Below are 16,216 nucleotides of genomic sequence, written 5' to 3' on the forward strand. Positions count from 1 at the left end.
TTTTAAGGCAGGGGTGTCAAACATACAGTCCGGGGGCTGGAAATGGCACGCCGAAGGGTCCAATCTGGCCCACTAGATGACTTTGCACTACTGATGTTGATGCACATGTGAAGGCTGAGAGGTTTCGGGAGCAAATTATATAACAGTGAATTCTGTCTGTGGTCAGATTTAAATATATTAAACACTGTGCAAAATATCATCAGTCAGCAGTTTCAGTAGAAAAGAATCTGTATCAGACAATAAAACAATATTAGTGGAACCCTGCTGCTGAGGCACTGACAAAACTTCAGATTGTAAATGGTTTGTAAGGCAGGGGATGATTTAACCTGCTTCTTCAACAAATTGACAGAATGTGGAAAAACTGAGACTGTTATCTATAGGTTATTATGTAATGGTTTTACTGGTCCTGCCCACTTTGAGCTGTATGTGGCCCCTGAACCAAAATGAGTTTGACACCCCTGTTTTAAAGGACACCTCTTTAACTTAATTATTCAGGCACACTTTGTCCCCAACTAGACAAATTTTCTGCCAATTAATTAAAAAAAGCAAAGCCCAAGTGAATCTTACTGGGGGAGAGTCACAGCATGTATCTTATTCCTGATGTATTTATTAAAAATATATATATTCTTGGTGACACCTACCTCTACAAGAAATGAACCTCTATTAGATGTGTCAGTGATTAAATCCCAGATCTCAGAAGCTGCAGCGCCCCCCTTGTGTTTTTTTTGTAAAACCTTGTATTAACAGTTTCCACACATTGCATCGGCTAGTTAATACATTCAGTTTGCACACAAAGTGGACAATGATCATAAACCATAAATGAAAATAACATAACAGGTGAGCACAATCTTCAGTAATAAATGTAATCATATAAAACCAAAAAAAGAGTTTGAACGCACACAAGGGTTTACCTAATTGGTCATAAAGTTGTAGAATATGCATAAATCAATCATTTTGGTCAGTTTTTTATTACACATTTTGAAATGTTATGTTGTTTTAAGATATACATCTAGATCTGAATTCTTGAAAGAGAGATACAGGGGCAGTTTCTATAAGTGGTTTGTTTTATGAATATAAAATTTAGCTAGGATAATAAGCAAAAAATAATTATATATTGTTCAGTTTTTGAGAAATTTTGAATAATAATTAACAAATCAGGTTCTTTGAGTGAAATGTTCTTCAGAGATCCAGTTCAAAATGAGTCCAGAAGACAGTCACAAGTACACATTGATAGAATAAGTGTTCAAATGTTTCTACCATATCATTGCAGAAGGTGCATTTGTCAGACGTATCAGGAATGTAACTTTAAATAACAGAATTCACTGGGTAACATATTTGTTTAATTTTAAAAAGCAACTCTAAAAAAGTAATAAAGTTGGAGACAAGAATAATATACTTCTCTTTACAATCATAATATACATACATACATCATTATACAAGCAACCACCCTTCCTTGGTACCCGAGACCTTTTCAGAAGCGCACCATGTTCATTCGACCAATCAGAATCCAGCCTGTAAAAACAGAAAGTATTTTGCCCTGAACTATGACTTACAGTTGGTTTTAGGGGTTAACCTCTAAAACATCTACGCCCGGTACACATTCAGATCACTGCTCTAACGCGTTTAGATTAAATGCAGTATTATAAATTATTATGGTAGGAATTAGTTAGGTTGTGCCGGTGTTAAAGGAGGAGGCAATAATGTGTACGTAGACAACCTGAGAGGCTGTACTCGGGGCATCTATCTTCGCTGTATGCGCACGGATCAAGGAGGAAATAACCAACTGTTTCCAAGATATCATCAAATAGTTAGCTAGCTTTCGTTTACGGGTTTATTTTTGGTTACATTTTTCTGCACCGATGTATTAGCTAAAAAACGGTAACCTCACAACGACAGTCCTCGTTTTGCTCCGACCGGGCGGCACGTTAGCTTCTCGGCTCGGTAGCTACTCCGTAAAGAGCGTATAAAGTTAGTTAGGTTAGCTAAATTAGCGCTACGTGGTGGTTGCTAACGGGGTATTTAATGTTGAGCTAAGCGACTAGCCAGAGGCAACACGGTAAACATCGTCCAACTTTTTCGAGGTGGTTTCGAGATGCTTGTTGACTAACGTTGGCGAGGAGTCTCCTTGTTAATCCAGGCCATCGTTGTCAGCTAACGTTAGCTACCAGCCTGGAGGCACTGGGTGAGCAAACCGACAGAGCTGTCAACCAGCCTCATATGCTAACAGCACTAGCTATCTGTGCTCTTTACACTAGCCCTGCGTATTCATTTGGCTATATTCAAATTAATTCAGTCTACAGATTTTAGCACCGGTTCAATTAGCTAGACCTTAGCTAAACTCTAACTGCAACTTGTTTAACTAAATAATCACAAATTCCATTGCATAGCTACAAACAGTACTACAGACATTAGCAAAGATCACCAAAACAGGGCTAGGTTAAAGGGATAGTTTGGCTATTTTGAAGTGGGGTTGTATGGGGTACTTATCCATAGACAGTGTGTTACGTACAGTAGATGTCATTTGGCACACCCCCAGTTTGGAGAAGCAGGCTGGAGTCTGACACAGAAGCTGAGCAATGCACTGCTGTGGATATGGTCAGCAACAAAATGTCACCTAAAAAAGCCCCACCTAAAAAAATCAATATTAATTTAAGTGTACACATATGACTGAAAGGATCTTATCTGCACTCTTCTCTTTTAAAGTTCATTTTATAATGATTATTTATGTTTTTATTTTGTATTGTGATTTTAATGCATTTTCTTGTTCTGTAAAGCACTTTGAATTACTTTGTGTACGAATTGTGCTCTACAAATAAACTTGCCTTGCCTTGCCTTGCCTTGCCTTGCCACGCCACTATATAGAGAGTATTTTTTAGCACGGATAGTCAGCTTCAGTGGGGAAGCATTAACATCTTCAGTTCCCCATCGTTGCTCTCATCAAAGCCACCAGACTCCATTGAGAAAAGCAGTAATTTAAGCTACCTGAACACATGAGCTGCTGGTGTAACGCTGCCTTGATCAGTTAGTTAGTGTTATTGTGTGACGTTGATAAAGCCAAACTAAGCCTTGTAAAGGCCAAAGTCACACAATTACGCTAACAAAATAACTGTTTGATGCAGTGATAGACCAGCAGGTCCTGTGTGTAGCAATATTAAATTACTGTTTTTCTTAATGGAGTCTGGCTTTGAAGAGAGTGAAGTAACAGCCCCATTTTACCATTGGAAATCACTGTCTGTTAGCAAGGTAAAGCAGTAAAGATATTCAAGGTGGAACGTTCTTTTAGGTGGCTAAAGTACGGTTTGTTGTGGACCCCTCCACAGCAGTAGATTGCTTTGCTTCCATGACAGACTCCAGCCTGCTTCTCCAAACTGGGGGCGTGGTGACTGACATCTACTATATGTAATGTGCTGTCTATGAATAAGTACCCCATACAACCCTGCTTAAAAAATCTGAACTATTTCTTTAAGTGTCACTTTCTCCTGACATGTTATTGACTTGTTTTGTGTCACTGATAATAACGATACAGTTTGTCCATAGGTTACTGTTAAGCCATGGCAGATGAAAATACACAGTTCTGTGGCAATTGGTAAGTATGACTAAGGTACATTAAACCTACAAATGATCAGTCAGTGTCATATGGTGATGAAAATATGGTTTCATATTGCTCTTTACCTCTTATTTTTAGCAAACATGACATTCCAGAGGCTAATTTTACTACCCATGAGATCCACTGCAGAAGAAACATCGCACTGTGTGATGTTTGCCAGGAGCCAGTGCCCCGATCAGATCTGCAGGAGCACAAACAGCAGGAGCATACTCAGGTAAAATCTGAACAGCAATACTGGAGATTTCAAAATAATTTCTGCAATAGATATGCTGCTTCAAAGGACAGTTGTGATACCAAAAAGTGAAAAAATCTATCATCTGCACAGCCTGGATAATCTCATCATCAATATGTGTGAAGATCAGATCAGATTCATACGATAATGTAGCAGGACAGGAAAACATCAGAATCTGTGGAGGGATCTCTTGTATGTTGTGGAAATGTTTTACCTTATATTGATTTACTACACTGGGATACCTCATTCAGCTGTCGTGCTTGTTGAACAAGCCACTTGTTTTCACAAAAAGTACATGCACTGTCAGTAGTTGCTGATGTTGTTTGTAACTTTTGCAAACTACACTGAATGGTGATATAAATGCAACACTTGTTTTCACTCCTGTTTTTCATCTAGTATCTAAGTAGTATTTAAGGATTTTTTCTAGTCAAACAGAAAGCTAATTTCTCTCAAAGTTTGGGCACAAGTTTGTTAAAATCTGAGTGGGTGAAAACTTTTCTTTTGCCAAGATAATCCATCTCTCCGACAGGCGTGGCATATACAAGATGTTGATTAAACAGCATGATTATTATATAAGTGTGCCTTGGGCTGGTCACAGTAAAACACCACTGAAATGTGTTGTGTATAAACTGACTAACGCTGCCCTCTGCTCCAATGGAAAATCACATCAGAGCGACCACATACCGTAATCACTGCAACTTTGAAAGCATTTTCACTTTCATTTTAAGCTGTCTGCTAATTATATTTTGCTTTCTATTTACTGATTATATCTTTGTGATGGTCTTTGTTATTGCTATATCCCCTTTGCTGTTGCAACACTGCAAATTTCCATGCTGAGCAACTAATAAACAAATATTTTATCTCATTTCAGATTACATGCAAGTGTGGTTTGAAGATTGAGAAGAAGCATATTGATGTTCACCAGGTATTTCTGAAGAAGCTTTCTTTTCCCTATTTATAACTCAAACATTTAGTCACCTTTATCAAATCCTCAAACTGTGGTTTTTCACAATTGTTGTTTCTTTCAGAGCTCTGAATGTTCTCAGCGGCTGGTCCCGTGCCAATACTGCGAACTGGAGATTGTTTTCAGTCAGTCCAAAGAGCATGAGGATTATTGCGGCACACGCACTGAACCCTGCGCACACTGCAAGTGCAATGTAATGTTGAGGGAACAAGCTGTGCATCCGGTCTTATGCGGAAGCCTCACACCTCCCCAAGAGAGGAACAACAGCCGGACTAGTCGCAGTCCAGGGGAACCACAGCCTCCAGGGGCATGGTTGGAAGCCCACTCCATCCGAAACCTCCTCAGAGAACAAGAGAGAGGCCCAAAAAATAACAACATAAGTGCAGCAGAACAACAGGCATTTCCCCGGCCATTTGATTCCAGAGTATATAACACATCAAGGGGATCTCAAGGCGACTGGAAGAATACTGCCTCAAGAAATACATTTAGTGACTGTGAGTTTGTTACTGACCTTTTTATTATTACATTTCCTGTGGGGAAGGATGTGCCCACCAATTGCATTTTAGTGTTGTCAAAAATATTGATTTAATGGCTTCAGTACTCATTTTCTGCAGTATCAATGCTCTGGTACCAGCTGCGCTTACTCTTTCTCTCTTATTGTTAATGTTTAATTCTGCTGTTCTCTGCTACTAACCAAGAAAAGAAAAACCATTGCTGTCATTTTGTAGCCTTCCTATATTCATCTTTTATAAAAGGTAAAATTGTATGCCCTTAATGTCAGTTTTTCCCTGTGGTATCAAAATGGTATAGAATATCAAGATTTTTTAAGGCATTGTACCAAAGTTAGAAATTCCAGTTACGTGACAACACCAGTGCATTGTTTCCATACGTCTTTTGTTGCTTCCTTACTGACTGTGAGAGCACATTGTTACGCTTATCTGCATGTTACTGCCTCCGACTGTCAATCAGAGGAATAACATGAAACCAGCAGCAAGAATGTATATCGCACTGATGTCCTAAAATGCGGACAATGCAAACACAACAGGGACCCACGTGTAAAAACATAGCTCCATACTAGTGGTCAAAACCCCCACAGAATACCTTTTAAACTTCCAACTCTTTTAGAGTATCACCAAATTTGACATGATCTTTATATCTGGTTACTCAAAGTTTGAGTCTATCACACAAAGATGACTTTTACCCTGATGTAAGTATTTATAAATTAGTTTTACAGGCTGAGGACATGCAGTAGATGCCCCTGGAAAATATCTTATATTAATAAAATTAGAGAGATTTTGCTGGCTCGACATAAGGTAGGTGGGTCCTAACAGAGGGCCAAAGAGCACATTGCATGTTTCTAACCTTGTGTGTATGTATTCAAATTTTGAGGGTTTGCCTGATAAGCAACAAAATTCTAAAACCTATAAATATTTTTTTTACCCATGACGGTAGTTGTAGTTGCAGCTAAAATTGTTTTCTGAAATAATCGTAATTATTTTTTCTTGTAGTGCTGGGGCAGAGTGATTTCCTGAATAGCGGCAGCAGCAGTGCGTGGCCACACAGTGAGCTCAGACTGGATGAGGATTCATCAGGGCTGGACTACATGTTAGCTCTCAGCCTGCAGAGTGATGGAGAACCAGTGGCTGGAGGCGTAGAGGGAAACCTGTGGAGTGGTATCTGGGACCATAAGATTGGGAAGACGTCTAACACCTATACAAACTCTCCACTCTATCCACCCAACAACAACTACCCAACCTTCTCCACAGGCACAAGCACAAGTGCAGTCCAGGAACATGATCAAGCAGGTAAATTGGTGTTGATTTGAATACTTTGAGTTATTGTGTTGTGCATTTGTTGACGATTTTAAATTATTCTTACAGATACCATGCTGCCTTGTGAGTTTTGCGAAGAGCTGTTTCCTGAAGAGGACCTTATTTTGCATCAGGTTAGAAATGTGATTATGTTCTTTTGGATTCGCTGCTGCTAAGGTTTGACTCATGATGCTAGATTTTTGTGTCAGTCAGCTGAATTAGCACTCAACCCTGGCTGATAAGGATTTTGACAAAAAAATTGGCAAGGATCCCTTAAATTTGGGGATTAAATTGTCACAGAGGCACGATGGGGTCTAAACATACTAACAGCATGCCTACAAACCCATCAGCCCTTAAGAAAACTGGGTCACTGTGCTCACAGGATCCTGATGGGGACAAAAGCACTACATTGATAATACATTGGCTGCCTTGTGTCACATTTATAGACTGGTAGACTCATGGGTTTCAGTGATAATAAGGCTCTTCAGTTTAGTTTTTTGCTCATTTTTATGGTCACCTGGGGCCAGATGAATAAAACTGTGTGTGGATTTATGACTAAAACTGTGTGTACTATACACAAAGACAGAAATGTGCATACGCCGTCTTTTCGTCAGATTTATAAAGCTGCACATTTGCGTGTTTCTGTTTTATAAGTTTTAATCATTGCAGAACAGGGCACACGTGCACAAGCCTCCACTCCCACAGTTCACCATATATAGATGTTGAAGTACTCTTAAACATACCTTTACATAGCCCTCTGAGGCAAATTGTGATCTGTGATATTGGGCGTTATAAATGAAATTGAATAGCATTTAATTAAAAATTGATACCTGTGTCTGCTCCAACACTCATTAGACCTGTCAGTAAGAAATACAACAAAGAAAACGTGCAATTTCAGCAACTGTGTTGCATCGTGAGGTTCTCCAATGGTGCCAGAGCAGCCGTCATTACACATGGCTGTGGATATTTGTAGCATCTGTACCACTAATACATTAAGTTTCTGCAAACAATCGTGGTAAAATCAAATCATCAGTATCATGAAACATCAACAGGATGATCAATGATTAATTCATAGCACTCATGTTGAAGTTGACTTCACAAAGTGCCTCACAATTCACGTTACAAATGCTCTTATGGTTGACATTTTACAGAAAGCTGTGTAGATTGCAGTGAAACTGGCAAACAACCTAAAAACGATGTTACCCCTCTCCCAATTTTTATTCAGTCTCCTCCTCATCATACCATCTGCACTTGTCTATGCCTGGTCTGAAGTATGTGTGAGGTGCGCACATTCTCATCGCACATTCTTCATTTGTAAATACAAGTGTACGTGAGGAAAAGGCATACACATTCTTTTTGTGCGTATGCATCCTCTTTTGGCCCCTGGATGTCATGTCTCCATGCTACCAAAGGCTGTTGTGCGTCCAGCTGTCAGAAAACAAGGTTTTCTTGTCATGAAGGCAGCCCAGTAGATACTTCAGCAATAGGAAGTGAGTTCAAAATAACAGGGAGAAAACTCAAATGTGCTAGTGATCATCCTCCAGAGTAACTGGATTGTCTATATACATTTAAGTACTCTTTCATGCTTCTTTATTCAGACACATAATGTCTGAGTAAAAACCTGTCCAGCTGACACATTCTGTAACACATCACTGGAGAAAAAGAGGGCAGGGAGTTTGTAATTACAGGTCAATGCATCATATCTGCATGACAGCACGACAAAGCAAAAAAGCACACCCAGAACCTGACTGACGGATATAACCAGTTACCTTGCCTTCTGAATTCAGGACTAGTTGCTGACATATTTCAATCTGTTTTCAGCCCCACTTTCAGATTTAAGTTATCATACTGTTGGAAGGACTTGCTCTGACCTACTTACTTTGTTATGGTGCATTCTGTATTTCTTCTGAAACCTGTCCACACGCTGCCTCCTTTCCCACCTACCTTGTCAAATGCTTCAGAAATACATATGTGTATGCACAAACCTTATCAGTGTAAAATGCTCAGATCCAGACAGATATCACATGGCATGCAAACATTTGCATACCGCTCTTTATCTTTGTTCCAGACACTTAACAACCTTTGCCTGTTTGAACATGAGGCCGTCATCTCCATCTGTCAAGGGACGTGATGACTTGATTTATAGCAGATATTCCAACCTGTTTGTACACCTTCTTCAATTTGTTTCAGACTGGCTGCAGCCCTGCCTCCGCCTTTGCGTCTTACAGCAAGCAGCCCTTGTCTCCACCTAAAGAGGACAGGATGGGCAGAAACCCCTCAGGGCTGATGCGCAGCCTCCCCGACACACTCGCTTCAAACATCCCCACTTTCCCTCGGTCAGTGTCCCCGGCCTCCTACAGTCCTCCAGCCAGTCCACTAGAGGGCGACGTGGTCATTCCATGTGAGTTCTGTGGCGTTGCTCTGGAGGAGGCTGTCGTCTTCCACCATCAGGTATGTCAATAATCAAGTTAGATAGCTGGTCTAAAATGATTGTTATTACTGATAAGTACATTATTTTATTACATGCGAGGAAAGAAAAAATATTTTAAAACTGTTGTAGGATTTCTTAAAAATGTGTCAGTATAATTACAAATATATCTTCTGTAGAGGTTTCCACATTATGATCCAAACGACCAGCCTGAAAGGATAATTTCTGATGGGTGTGAATGAATGTTAATATTCAAACAATTTCATGTGTGTTTTTATTTCTAGGACAAATGTGACATGCGTCCTCAGACTGCCCACCCACTGAATAATCTAACAAAAACATCTGTTAAAAAACCAGTGAGCCCAGGTAAAGACGCCTTTGGTCAGATGTCTCCAGATTTCCAGAGGACAGTGAAGCACCAAGGTAATGTATAGAATTTATTATAGATATTTTTAAAAATGCTAAAAAAAAATCTGATTGGAGAAAAAACAACAAAGTATTTAGCATCCATTTCAACACCACCACAAACTCTGACATAAGAGCACAACAGTGTGTATATGTCTTGTTTTATGTTTGTTTTGTTGTGTTCGGATCCCAGGAAGAGTAGCCGCTGCCCCAGTGGTTGCTAATGGGGATCTGAATAAAGAATAAAGTCAACATCTCTGCTAAAGAGATGAAAAGAGAGAAAGAAAGACTTCACCTCCAAATGATCATTTGTATATCAGTTACTCAACCCATAACATGTTTCTGACATGCCTCTGGTGAACAAAGAATCCAAAAAAGGAGAAAATTCTTGATCAAAGTGAGAAGGGTCTGCATAAAACAACTGCAAACCTTAATCAAAACATTAGTTTACCAACTCTCCCACAACTAGTGTAGTATAACCCAAGGCTGAATTATCCAGTCCTATGTTCAGCACTTCCCTAAGAGACAGTCCTTTAAGACAGAGAACAATAAAAAGTCAAACTTAATCTTACCTTGCTGAATACAGGAGCTGCTGGTCTACCACTGCCTTGATCAGTCAGATTTTTTGTGTTTTTCTGTGCAACTTTGGTGTTAAAAAATGGTTCGTTCAGACTCAGCACAGTCACACAATATCACAAACTACAGATCGAGACCAGCAGCTCCCGTGTTGCTCCGGTTTTGTCAATGGAGTCTGGCTTTAAAGCAGAGTCCTGCACTGGGTCGGGTACCCGCAAAAACACCTGACTTGCGGGTGGTTTTTAAAAAAACATTTTTTCCCGGGTTCAGATCTGGGTGGAAAAAATAACATGCGGGTCGGATCGCGGGTTTTAGATAAACACATCAGTCATTAGTTCAGTAAACTACAGATAACTAACTTGGTCATTATTTACTCTCTGAGGATCGCCTCCACTATTTCGCAACGGTCATTGGTTCAGCTGTTTACACACGTTTCACCATCTAATAACACAATTTGTGATTGGACGACAGAATCAACATGGCTGCCACCCTCTAACAAGTGCCGCTTCCAAACCAGTAAATAATTATTTAGGTATTTGAGAAATAAGTGGATAAAACGTACAACTATCACTTTATAATGTTTCTGAAGTGTTTCCCTGATGGATTACTTCTTCCTCGATGGATTCTAAAAACACGTGACAGCTCGTAACTGCTGAACGTCGCTCTGGACTGAAAGTAAGTCTATTATTACACATGTAAAGTTCCTTTACATAGATTAAAAGTTTAAAAGCATTAAACGTAACAAACGAGTGCTTTTACACTCGTATGGGAGAAGAACACAGAGGGTTGATGATGGAGCTGAAGTCAGGTTTTTATTGTGAGAGCTGCTTCATTCAGGTCGTTGTTTACTCACTGGCACCTTAACTGTGGTGATATGCTGTTCAGTATTCAGCCAATATGACCCAAAATGATTACTTTAAATCCGGGTTACGGGTCGGGCTGCGGGTCGTGTTTCAACGGGTCGGACCGGGTTGCGGTACTAATTGGCCTGATGCGCGGGTTTGCGGTTCGGGTGCAGGTTTGTACGTCGCTAGGTTGGGTCGGGGCGGATCTTGAAAACTGGACCCGTGCAGGACTCTGCTTTAAAGAGAGCATAGATAAGTTTCACTTTTAGTTTAGTTCACCAGCAGAAGCGGCTGTTTGTTTGGAAAGTACTGAACATACGACTGGATAAATGAGACTTGGATTATACTGCACGAGTTGTAAGAGTTTGTTAACAGATGTTTTGATATAGTTATGCTGCTGTTAACACGGCCGCCTATGATTTCTCTTTATCGAGAATTGTCTCCGTTTTTGGATTCTTCGTTCACCGTGGAGGCATGCAAGAAAATTCAGAATTCAAATTCAGCATAACACAGTGTAAGTAATTGATATACAAATGGTCATTTGAGGGATGAAGTATTCCTTTAAGAAACGTTTCATATACAAAGCTAGTTTGCATGGCTATTTCCTTTGGAGGACTTGTTGATGTTTACAGGGTTTTTCTCTGGTCACTTTGTACATTTGAGTTTATTTACACATATTGTGTTTCCTGTTCCACAAATAGCTGACTACACGGATGAGGATTTTGGATTCGACAGAGACACCCTACCGGGACAAAACCCAAGGGACTGGCAGAGAGGCTACATTGGACTACCAAGTCAAAGGAAGATGTCCAACTGCGATGCTTCTGTAAAAACCAGACCTCAGCAGGGCAGGGACGCAGAAGGGGCTCATTCATCTTTCAGTGACTCTGAGAAGTCTTCCTCTGCTTTTCTAAAGGGGTAAAAACATTCATCAAGTTTTATGGAGACTCATTTTTGAATTCAATTTGAATTGCTTTCGCTCCACTTGACCAATTTATAATTTCTTAATTACATAACGATTTGTGTTTTTTGTAAATAGAATGTTAGAGTATGTTTTTAAAATTCTAATTTAAATGTGTTTGTCCGGCAGAGTACATCTACCAGAAAATAAAGAAGGGAGAGGGAACAGAAGAAATTCATTGACAAAGGTACACTTCAAGTTTCAAATCACGTTGTGTAGGTGGGCAATGGTGATGTTAATGCTTTGTTTTTATTAGAGCTGTCAACCTAGTCAAAGTGTATTTGCTGCTCAAAATTAGCACATTATTGCTATTTACTATGTAGCTGTACACTTCATACACAGACTTATGCAGTACTGCCAGCGCCTCTATTAGCACGTGGTAGTTATACATTTTGTCCACTAGAGGGCATTCCAACATTATCAATAAGCAGCCCGAGTTTGCGTATGGTTTGTACCTTAACATTGAGAGTACCACAAAATGACCATGTGTATATCAATTACTTGCTGGTGTTAACTTGAATTTGTGAAGAAAACTGTTTTCACGCATGTCTCCACGGTGAACGGAGAATCCGAAAAAAGCAAACATTCTTAATGAATTGAAGTAAACAGGCTGCGTTTAACAACAACAAAACTATATAAAAACATTTGTTTACAAACTCTCAGTATAACCATGTCTCCTTTATCCAGTTGTATGCTCAATACTTCTTTAATACATGCATTTTTGTGAAAACATTACAATTTAAGACGTGTCCATACAAACAGTCTTATGCACAGCTGAGTAGCGTGCCTGGGCACATGTGAAATCTGCTGGCTTTAGGTGTGTAACTGGAAGGCGGAGGTGTTTTATATTTTAACAATTTAGTGAAAATACATCTGTTTGGGAAGTACTGAGCATATGACTGGAAAAATGAGACATGAGACATTTGCCGTTGTTTAAAGCGACGGCCTATGACTTCAATTCAGTATGTTGGAGGAATGTGAGACAAATAAAGTTTTCTTCACAAAATCAAAGTAACACACAGTGAGTAATTAATCATGGTCATTTTGTGTATGAAATGTTTTTCTAATTACACAATGTACAATCTATCCTGATGTACAACCACAAAGGTTTATAAAATGGGAAAGAAGTGGATGTTTTAGGGGCGTCGGTGGCTTAGTGGTAGAGCAGGCGCCCCATGTACAAGGCTGTTGCCGCAGCGGCCCGGGTTCGACTCCAGCCTGCAGCCCTTTGCTGCATGTCACTCCCTCTCTCTCTCCCCCTTTCACACTTGTCTGTCCTATCCATTAAAGGCTAAAAATGCCCCCAAAAAATATCTTGAAAAAAAAGAAGTGGATGTTTTAACACTTATTTATCATAGGAGCAATCTACTATTATAACAAATACAAGTAATACACACAGTATATGAAATATATTCATACATTGACATGAGAAATATAACGTTGAAGAGGACAATACTTACTGTAATGTAAAATAAAATAAAAAGCAAATAGACTTTTAAGGGAAAAACCCTGGAATAGAGCTTAAGCTAATATTTATGTAACATTGCAGATTGTTCACATAATAATTTAAGTATCATGGTGTTAAGTCTGCCTAAAGGTGTATTTTCCTTTACGACCACTACAGACACACTACAGACACTAAAGACATTTTTGTGTCTGTAAAAAGATCCTCAGTTGTATGTTTTCCATTTGCAGTTGCCCAAGAAGCAGAATGAAGAGCAGCAGGAAGAGTGAGAGCAGGAATCCAAAAACCAAATCTCCTTCTCTACTTCTCATTTATCTGCTTGCACTCTTTTGAAAATGAGACATATATATACCTATCTGATAAGTGCCTGTGTGAGTATTAGTTATCCTGCAGTTTTTATTTTGATGAGTTTCACTATATAATTCTAAGTAAGTAATTTGGTTCATTAATTCATATTCTGCTTTATTTCAGGATTTGTTTCAAGTGTTTGTTTGTCTAACATTTAGCCTTAACAGATAAATTATACAATGAATTTTATTTACGCTGAATTTGATTTGATTCCTGATTTCTTTTTTGTTACTGTACAAGTCGTGTCATGGCTCATTAGGACCATTGAGAACATCAAACACAGACACATGACTTTGTCGGTGTGCATTAGTCTAACTTAATCTTTACCTTGTTACTTCAGCCAAGGACATTTCGTTTTCACCCCTGTTTGCATGTTCTTTCAGGGTCCTTCACAGTGTTCCTGTTGGTTTCTGCATCTTTATGTAACCTGAAGCACTTTGATAGATTATTTTGTTTAAAAAAGGGCTTGAGGAACAGATTTGATAAATTTATGCATCTTTGACCATGAAAAAAAAAAACTGTATAATTGAACATTTGTCTTTTTATACTGTTGAACATTTGTCTTTAATACTCTTCAGTAATATTTTGATTTTTAAAATCATAACTATAGAAGTATATACATGGTGTTACGATGAGATGGCTTTTGAAGCAGTGTCTCCTGTCCACTCTTCTTTTAAATAGTATGAAAAATGTTGTGTGCTGCTCCTCTGAATAGGATTTAAGATTGATAAGATGTATTTTGTGTTTAACATAGGGTCCACTTTAGCAATACATATACATTAGGCAACCTCGTGCCACAGGTGGTTGAGTCCTTTTAACTAAAGATGACGCACGAACATTTTCCTGATTAACATCTGATCATCAGGCTCAACCAGTGAGGAGCAAATAGTGAGTGATATCTCCTGGTGTGGTGTTTGGTTGGACTGTAAACGCTCACGGCACACGGCTGACTATTCCTGTTTAAGAACAACTGTGTTGATGCTCCTTGTCTTGCGGCTATTAAATGTTTAATGAGGAGATTCAATGGCTTCAGTTTGAATTCTATCAGTGTGGTTCAGTACCTCTTAATACATTGAGCTCACCACAGCTTACTGTACCAAAACTCTGCATAGAAGGCTAAAATATCATTTTTAAACATTCTGTTAAATCTGGTGTCCTTTATGAGGGGTGATTAGTGCCACAGAGGTGCTTTTTCAATGTATTTTATGTGGCAATAGGCACTTTTTTTTCAGTCACACTAGTACCGAGCATAGATTTGTTGTGTTATTACATCTTTAAATAACTCAATGTAAAGATGATTGAAAGAAAACTGAATCTTAATGAACCATAAATCAGACATAAAAAGCCCCATTAAATGTTTTGGACCACAAAGTTGTTTTTCTGTCACTGCCAATGTCAAATAGTGAATGAGGAATGATTTTGCATATTAACAGGGTCCCCAATGTCATGGAAAACCTGGAAAAGTCATGGGATTTCACAATAACATTTTCCAGCCCTGGAGAAGTCATGGAATTAGCAAAAATCATTGAAAGTTTTTGAGAAGTGAAGGAATCTTGTTCTGTGTAATGAAATTGTTACAGTAATCTTTTGGTGGATAACCTTCCACATTATGTATTATAACCTCAAATGTATTCCCTGTAGCTGTCGACGTACTGTAGCTCTAATACACGTCGATGTGCAACAATATTTTGTTTACTGTCTTGTATGTTTCTTAATTTTCTTCCAGTGATCTGTCTCCTCCTTCGTGTACGCTAGAGAGCTGAATTTTGAATATAGAGTTTGTATGATATGTATAAAAAATGCCAGGCAAGTTTGGCAAGATTTATTATGGGCCCTTGAAAAGTCATGGAAAAGTTTTGAAGTTTTGCGCATGAAAATGTGCAGGAGCCCTGTAATAACGATAACAGTACAAATGTTACATCCAAACAGCCCAAAGTGAACAGTCTACACTGATGTAAAGTCTTGAGAAAAGTATGAGAGGAAATACAGTCAAGTCTTTTAAAGGGACAGTTTACCCTCAAATTAAAAACACATATTTTCTCTTACCTGTAATGCCATTTATCAGTCTAGTTTGTTTTGGTGTGAGTTGTTGAGTGTGGAGTCAGTTGCACAAAACACCTTAATTTTTCTCCTTAAGTATGACACTTATAACCTAATTTTTTCTCAGCTGAGGGACTTACTTAGGGGTGTTGCACAAAATCCTTTAGACTTCCTTAGTCAAGTAAAAAACACAACACTTTTTTTTTCATCCTGCTGTGGTTGCTAAGGTCTTTTGTGTAACTGTCTAAGGATTCCTTAAGTATAAAACCAACACAGGGAGAAAACCATAAATACTTAGGTGAACATTTAAGGAAACCTTAAGGATATTTTATTATAAGTAAACCTTAATTAAGACTTTAAGGAAAATCTGTCCCGAAATCATGACCCAGTTACTCAAGGCCTTGTGTGAGCAGTATAATTCCATAACCTATATGTTATCCACTGGAGTTTGGCACAATATGAAATGAAAAAAGTCCTTGTAACGGAGCCAGGAGGGACCAAGCAGCTGCAGGTGCCTGCCAGTTATCTGCGTTC

At 38.9% G+C, this 16,216-nt stretch overlaps 1 protein-coding gene across 1 annotated transcript; it reads left to right on the forward strand.

Moving 5' to 3' along the window:
- The first annotated feature begins 1,768 nt into the window (after nt 1-1,768).
- On the forward strand, nt 1,769-14,661 carry trafd1 (TRAF-type zinc finger domain containing 1). The gene is made up of 12 exons (XM_033620261.2): nt 1,769-2,182; nt 3,538-3,586; nt 3,686-3,821; nt 4,711-4,764; nt 4,868-5,297; nt 6,312-6,608; nt 6,684-6,748; nt 8,805-9,065; nt 9,327-9,465; nt 11,570-11,786; nt 11,959-12,016; nt 13,525-14,661. The coding sequence occupies exons 2-12, from the start codon at nt 3,552-3,554 to the stop codon at nt 13,561-13,563; spliced, it is 1,731 nt and encodes a 576-aa protein (XP_033476152.1). The 5' UTR covers nt 1,769-2,182; nt 3,538-3,551; the 3' UTR covers nt 13,564-14,661.
- The last annotated feature ends 1,555 nt before the right edge of the window (nt 14,662-16,216 follow it).

This window comes from Epinephelus lanceolatus, chromosome 9 (assembly GCF_041903045.1).
Source record: "Epinephelus lanceolatus isolate andai-2023 chromosome 9, ASM4190304v1, whole genome shotgun sequence".
Classification (NCBI taxonomy): Eukaryota; Metazoa; Chordata; class Actinopteri; order Perciformes; family Serranidae; genus Epinephelus; species Epinephelus lanceolatus.

What these genes read in the sequence shown, in the direction of transcription:
- trafd1 (XM_033620261.2), top strand. Translation starts at nt 3,552, where the DNA reads ATGGCAGATGAAAATACACAGTTCTGTGGCAATTG. An exon ending in ACACAGTTCTGTGGCAATTG is followed by an intron (nt 3,587 to 3,685) that starts GTAAGTATGACT and finishes TCTTATTTTTAG; the next exon opens with CAAACATGACATTCCAGAGG. An exon ending in AGCATATTGATGTTCACCAG is followed by an intron (nt 4,765 to 4,867) that starts GTATTTCTGAAG and finishes TGTTTCTTTCAG; the next exon opens with AGCTCTGAATGTTCTCAGCG.